This window comes from Anopheles maculipalpis, chromosome 3RL (genome assembly GCF_943734695.1).
Source record: "Anopheles maculipalpis chromosome 3RL, idAnoMacuDA_375_x, whole genome shotgun sequence".
Taxonomy (NCBI): Eukaryota; Metazoa; Arthropoda; class Insecta; order Diptera; family Culicidae; genus Anopheles; species Anopheles maculipalpis.
This window is the reverse complement of record NC_064872.1, coordinates 79016974-79024245: the sequence shown is the minus strand read 5'-3', so window position 1 is coordinate 79024245 and position 7272 is coordinate 79016974. Positions and strand designations below refer to the sequence as shown.

The 7272-nt window shown below is 42.0% G+C and overlaps 1 protein-coding gene across 1 annotated transcript; it reads right to left on the bottom strand.

The window, feature by feature from the left end:
• Nucleotides 1-379: 379 nt before the first annotated feature.
• On the bottom strand, nt 380-6067 carry LOC126561029 (nose resistant to fluoxetine protein 6-like). The gene is made up of 8 exons (XM_050216977.1): nt 5867-6067; nt 5646-5783; nt 3269-3440; nt 3094-3186; nt 2302-3028; nt 2078-2228; nt 748-934; nt 380-681 (listed from the first exon to the last, which is right to left on the bottom strand). The coding sequence occupies exons 1-8, from the start codon at nt 6065-6067 to the stop codon at nt 380-382; spliced, it is 1971 nt and encodes a 656-aa protein (XP_050072934.1).
• Between the last annotated feature and the right edge of the window lie 1205 nt (nt 6068-7272).

Genomic DNA, 7272 nt, shown 5'->3' with positions numbered 1-7272 from the left:
GAAACTAAAGTATCAGAATCCGAGTACGCTAGTCTTTAGCTAAGATGGAGCGCAATTGTGGATGGACAGTTAAGTATTTCGTTCTGTTTTTGCTCCATAAAGCGACGCAAAAAGACATTCACTCGCATATCAGCCGGTTTTGGTTTCAATGTCGTCATGAAGATAGCTAGTTAACCATTTTCTACTGGTTACTTTACAGTTCCCTAAAAAAGGAACGGACAAGGAGCAAAAACATGCCGATTGTTATGTATTAAAACAGCCCTGTATTACCAGTTAAATGTAAGTGTGCAGTTAAAACTTATTCTACTGTCATGTGCTCCTTTCAAGTACTGATCACCGATAAAATCTTCCTCACTCTGGGACACTCGAATCGCAAACTCTATTCATGCTTTTGCTCTAGCTTCTCTTTCGTTTTTCTCACAGGACAAATTTTGTTTATCATCGGCTTCAGCAGCTGTATCATTGGCTGTTCGATGACGAGAAACACGACCAGTCCACCGATAAATGCTAGCACGGTCACAACGTACACGTACATGAAGAAGGTCGGTGCACTTATGAGCGTGTTGTAGCTTTCGTTCAGCAGAATAAATCGCATCACCACATCGTGCAGAACGTATGCGCTGTATGTTAGCTTGCCGAGTGTGGTCAGGAATCTGGTGCTTAAAAATTTTCGAATATCACCTGGGAAATAAAATTCTCGAAGAATTAATTTGGGGTATTTGCGCATTCGAACGGAATCAAACTTACCGCGAGGTGTGATAATACACCGCATAAAACATACGGCAACAAATATACCGATAATGTTACGATACAGTGCACTATAGATGGAGACCCAGATGTTCGGTTTCGGTATGTCGATCGCGTACCACAGGTAGGTGGACATGATAACACCAATGAGAACTGGTGTCACACATTTATCGAAAGCTTTGAAGAGCTGGAAAGAGATAAAGAGGTTTTGGTTTTATTTTTTTATCACTGTTTAAAGAGTTTATGTCAATAATAGAATGAATTAAAATATTAAATATAATTAAAATTGTGGCAAAAAAGAAGACTTCGTCCCGATACTACCTTAATACTTTAGTTTTTAACCTCGGAAAGTCTTCCCCTGTCTTTTTTAGTTTTCTTAACATGATTTACTCACAGCTAGATAGTCGTCCCTGCACGGTTTGAATGTGATTAGTTCCCAGTATCGTCATATATTAGCAACAAAAACCGATACCACTAAATCATCAACTAAAACTGGCTGGACCGGATTAATCCTCTGGTATACCCACCACGACATGACATACCGCTGACAACTGCATGCGGGTGGATACACGATCACCTTGACGGAAACGCTCAAATATCCGGAGAAGTGATCTCTGCGGCAAGTAGCGTGGCAGCCGGTATACGAATGCGACCTTCAAAAAAGTACCACAGGCCATCCCTGATACACTGCATTGCCCGAATACCAAATAGGTGAAGTTCAAGAACCCACAGAAAGGGATCACAAGTGAGACAGGGAAACGTTGCAATCTGAGAAAGACAGGAACTGATTGGAAAGGTATCGATCCAGTTCCTTAACCCTAGTGCTCATTCAAGGTTCTTTAACGGCGGTACAATACGGCAATCGCACCTAAATTTACAGGTTGGTAAAACAACTTCAGCGATAGTGAGCCGCTTAACAACAGCGTAGAAGCAGTATCAGACTCTGAACTGAATCGAACTAATAGAGACATCGGAACAACAGCAGCTAAAAAACGGCATCGACGTAAAACTTGATGATGATGACATCATCATCGGTATCTTCACCACTGCTCACGTGCGTTACATCCGACAAGGGGCGGATTAGATCGGGGAGTGGTCAGTCTATAACGATCGTATCAGTCGTTAACCCGTTATGGGGTTAACGTCCCATGAAACCCACACTACCATAGATTACATTACCCCTAATCTGTTCTCGTATTACGAGATTCTCTGCTTGTCATAAACAGGATAACTTAGGGTTGATAGAAACCGAAGTCCTGCTTAGCGTAGAAGCAACTCAAGGTGTCATTTTATTTTAAATTTTGTACTTAATCATAATGATCGTACTTACCAAAGAATTCTGCAGCTGAATCCGGTTGTTTTTCGTACCATGATACACGTACCCGGCAATTACACCAAACAGATAGCTTCCCGTGTTTGCATAGCTGGGCAGATAGATTCTTCGAAGCCATGGATCGTACATGGTTAAGAATTTAGTTTCACTGAAAAAGAAAAACAATGCAACGATCAGTATCAGTGCAGACGAGAAATCTACCATTTCGAAAACTTTCCTACCTCAGCTTAGCCGGCAGCACTGGATGCAGTTTGTGCACGTGCAGTATATAGCCCGGTATCACGAACGATGCTATCACACCAACCAGAAACACGATCCCAACACTCTTCGGCCATCGATAGATGACCAGCAGCAGTGCCATCGCCATCAGGAAGAGTTGCAAATCGGCCGCTAGATACCAGGTGTGCATAAGGCACAGCTCTTCGGGCCACAAGAAATTGTTCACGAAGAACAAATTGGCCCACCAGTTCTGACGGCAGATTGCATTTTCCGCCGTAAACAACCGATAGCCGCTCAGGTTCACATCGAACCGCACGTTTACGCTTACGGAAAATAGTAGGAAGAATGCGTACACGGGCACGAGACGGAGTAGTCGATTCAGTATCTTGTTGCCAGCGTACCGTACGTTGATTGGTGTTTTTTCCGAATCGCGCAGTACGTTGACGCTCAGCAAATAGCCACCGATCGTGAAGAACACCTGCACCAGGAATGCGTTGGATGAAATGTATACTAGAAGCGGTGCGAAGGACATCATCTCTTCCAGCTCGTCATAGTTTCGCGATGGGGCGGCACTTGCGATCAAGATGCTGTGGAGCACGATCACTAGATGGTTGATGATCACCCGCAGTCCATCGATGTAGCGAAGGTCGCGGTGCAGTTGTGAGCTGGGCCTCTCCCGCAATCGATCCCAATTGCGGCGGATTGAGAAAGCGGACACAATTGCATTGTCTGCGTAAGGGAATAGAGTTAAGTTGAGTTTTAAAGGTAGTCTTTTGCGATCGTCTGCTTACTACCTTGATCAATCCCACGGAAGTCTAGTACTGAGGCTAGAACAAGAGTTCCCACCAGTGTCCCCGTAATGGCAAGAAACAGCAACTCCAATGCATCTGTTGAGTAGAAAGCAAAGAGAAAAAAAAAGAGTGCAATGTCAACCTGCGCCTGCACTACCAATGCCAATGCCGAACATACCGAACGGGCGGGCCTGTTGCTTGGTAGCTTCGGGTCGGCAGTACTCGAGCGCGGTGTAACCGGTAATGTTGTAACGCGCGCGTAGTCGCCGGTTAACGCACACGTTCACCATCGTTTCGTACCGGCGCTTATCGTCTTTCATCGTGGGAAACAGCTCGTTCGGAATCAAGAACTTGAAATAGATGAATTAAGCAAATTGAATGAGATTTGTAGTTCACGGTTAATTGCCGATCGACCGGACGGTAGATGGTGGACACTGCTTTCAGGCCGGCGCTGCATTCCGGTACAATTTTGCGTGATTGTTTAGCAGTGATAATGGCGGATAAGGGGACGGGTTTAAATGAGCTCGTAAAACTCGTGTACGCATGTATCCCACGATAGTGTCGGGAAAAGCTGTGAAAGTTGCGTGCGTAGAACAAAGGACTTTCCTCACTGATTGGCTAAATTGCATCTGTTCCAGGCGGTTACAGGCTCACACACTGCGTCAATTACAGTACCGATTGTATGCAACTTTTTCAACACTAACAAGCAGGAATAACGCTAACACAAGCTGAACAATCAGGGTAAATAATTTAAGTTTCCTGGAAGCAAAGTATGTTAGATAACTATGAAGAAGTATTTAAACTTTCAAACAAGAAAGCTCTCAGTTTATGACGTAAAATTCAGTTCCGATAGGCTTAATAAGTCACCGGAAGCCTCTGAGAACTGTTCTTATCAGTCAAGAGCTTATTAGTCGTAATTGGCTCTAGACGGATTGGAAACCTTATAGTCCAATTTTGGAGTTCGTTAAGTTGTGTGAAAACTAAGTGCATGACTTGAGAGATTTGCTGGACTATTGTTTACTGCGAATTAAGAACACACTGTACGTAGAGCTATAAGACACTTAAACATATTTTTTTGATTGTGCAAAGAAGGTAATTACAAAATTTAGATGCTTAGTAAGGATGAAGACTTTGAGAGAATGATCCACCAGCTGCTTAAAAACTTCAAAAGTCATGCTAATATTATATTTGTTTGCATAATCCTTATTGACCACTTTTTTGGTCTCAATACAAAGTCTTGTACGTCTCATGCAGCTATTGTAGCAGATTATTTTATTAGAGGTGGAAATTTCATGGTCGTTGTTATGCATAAACTATCTGATTGGAGCTGCAACAATATGCAACCCAGCGTTATCGTGTTGAAAATTACTAAAAGGTGTCTTTATAGTCGATGAGTGGATCTCCGATGAAAATATTAGCTCAAACAGAGGATGCGCTGTTTTATGATTCTTTTTTATTTAAAAATTTCTTAACCCAATAGATCATCGCTACCCAATGTTCAACCTTGCCGATGGTGTTAGCCACAGGCAAATCTTCCGTTTTTTTTTTCTTTTCCATTCAACATGCTCCAAGTTGCAGCGATCTGCTCTTGTCTTTGGCAACTCTAAATGGATCTACCAATCACAGGGACGCCAATGGTCTTCCCAAATTGACCGGTTTTATCTTCTAATCTTCAACGTAAAATTCACTTCTTTTTGAAAGAATATAATACCAGCGGCACGTCACAGTTGCTAAGTTTTCGAGAAAAAAAGAAGAGCCTTAGCGAAGCAATGAAAATGTTTTATCAGTGCTTTTTTTTCTGGCACTTTTTATTTTTTTAGTTAAGCCATTAAAAAATGATTTAAAAAAATAAAATCGAATGGTTAAAAATGCGAAAACTTGGAACTGAGCGAGGAGCGACCATCTAACTACGTGGCATCCATAAGCCACGTAAGCCATTCGATTTCGCCGGCTGGACAACGAGCGGGTCGATAACCCAAGAAGAAGAGCAACATGAGACAATGCTATCTTCAGGGCTTTATAATTTCAAGTTTTCCTATCGCGACATAATTTAAAAAATTAGTTCCGGCGAGCTTCTGTTATTGGATCATCATAAGAATATCGGTGTTCTATGGGTTACTCACATTTCGGTAACCGTTATTCGATTGTGATCTGCATGTTTTAATCATATTGCCTGACTAACTGTCGTGTTTATCAGCTTCTATTATAATAAACAAGTTCGGCGTTAAGAGATTACCTTTACATAAATATTCAACAAAACTAAAATAGCGCCAGCTTCCAAAGCTTAATCGACACATGTAAAACAGGATTATAAAGCATGCAGAAAACTGCTCCACGTAACAGGCTAACCCAAACCGAACTCACCGATATCAACAAATAATAAATAATTAATCGCATTCACCGAACAACCAGCATTCTCAAGCTCAAATCAAGTTTGGAGATTTCATCTGGTTCAACATCTGATTCTGCTGCTGGCGAAACGATTTTCACACACATTAACACGAAGCAAGATTGGCTCGAAACCCACCGAGCTATTTCTAGGATACCATACTCACAGTAAAATTGACAGGAATTTGCGGTTGATACAGCGTCTCCCGGTTGGCAATTCCCTCCAGCTCTTGTTCACACTCGCGCAAACAGATCCCTAGCTCCAGGTGATGTACCCGATGCTTGTACACGATGCGATCCATGCTCTACACCGAAACGGAAGGATACAGCCCTTTTAATTCGCACCAGCGCACACGTCAAGAATTCGGTTATTTAACTCATCACTTACTTCCGTTTGTGGTACAACGAACCCGGCCGGAAATTGGTCGACTCGCAGCACCGTTCGACCGTAACAGTACACGGACGATTGTGCCTCACAGTGGTCAAAATCATCGTACAGAAAGATGGGCGGCACCGAAGATGATTCCGATCGAACTATTAAGCTAGAGGCAAGCAACAGCAGGCCCAATTTCACCACACTACGATCCATGCTGTATGACCACCGGCGCGATATGATGAAGATGGTTCCGTAAGAACGCGTCTTATCGAGAGAACCTGTTCTCCGAAACTGCCACAGATAAACTGAACGGTCCTAGTGCGTCTAACTTTGGTCGATACGTTGTTGTGGGGCTGGACATTTCTCGCCCAGCCGCCAGGCCGTACGATCAATTTACAATGGTAATCGGGTGGATGTAAATGTTTCTATTTGTATTGGTGAGCCGTTCGCAAATCTTAGTCGCGATGTTGGTGGTTAGCTTACCGAATAAGGGTGGGGTAGAGATTGGGGGTTTACGCGCCGTATCGGGTAGGTGTTAAAGCTCAGCCGGATGGGATGGTTTGGTTGATTGGTAGCGCGCGCTCGTCGATCGCGAGTAGCTCACCATGAGATCTAGCGACACGTTGTGTGGTTAGATGAATGTGCGTGTGTGGCTGTAACAATCTGATGGTCCAGATTTGGATCGTAAGCTTCGCAAGGATAGCTGGTTGCGTGCGGTAAGTTTCTGCGAACACGGCTAATTTTCTAAACTTTTCAAAATTATTACTGCCACTTTTGACCGCATGCGCAAAAGGTCATGGGTGGGCCAATTAAACCCATACGTGCGTAAAGCGTATCGATATGGTAAAAATTGTCAATGAAGCGCAATAGGCCATTTTTAATTATGAAATAGAAATAAAATAATTACATTAAAAATCAGGTAAAATAATTAGCAAAAATTATTTAGAATCAAAAAAGTATATCAAAAACAACAATAAAAATGGAGAGTTTTTCAATTTTGAGTAAAAAAAATCCTTAAAAACTAAATCACAATATAAAGATTAGACGAATAAATAAATCAAATAGAAAAAATTTTAAGTAAGCAATAAAAATATAGTTACAAAAATGAAAAAAACCCTTCCTCAAGATACCAAATGAAATAAAATAAACAACGAACATGCATACGTAAGTACCAAAATAAATATAAAAGTGAATCGCAAATCAATCCTAAAAAATGGGTGAATAAATATTACAATTTCTAGATTAAAGTGGATAGGTGAGCGCGTTTGGGTTAGATGCAGGAATCGTGTGAAAATAGCGATGAGAGACTGACGCGGACGTTCACTGGCGCCTCTCATATTCTCATCTCGTAACATCGTTACACTCGAAACTGTCCTTGAATTTCAGCTAGTTAAGGGTATGATTAAATCACATTTAGA

Bases quoted from the DNA above. Each gene is read 5' to 3' on its own strand.
- LOC126561029 (XM_050216977.1), bottom strand. From the start codon at position 6,067: ATGGATCGTAGTGTGGTGAAATTGGGCCTGCTGTTGCTTGCCTCTAGC. The intron at 5,784-5,866 runs GTAAGTGATGAG...GTTTCGGTGTAG, and splicing joins TCGTTGTACCACAAACGGAA to AGCATGGATCGCATCGTGTA. The intron at 3,441-5,645 runs GTGAGTATGGTA...ATCTATTTCAAG, and splicing joins AAATTCCTGTCAATTTTACT to TTCTTGATTCCGAACGAGCT.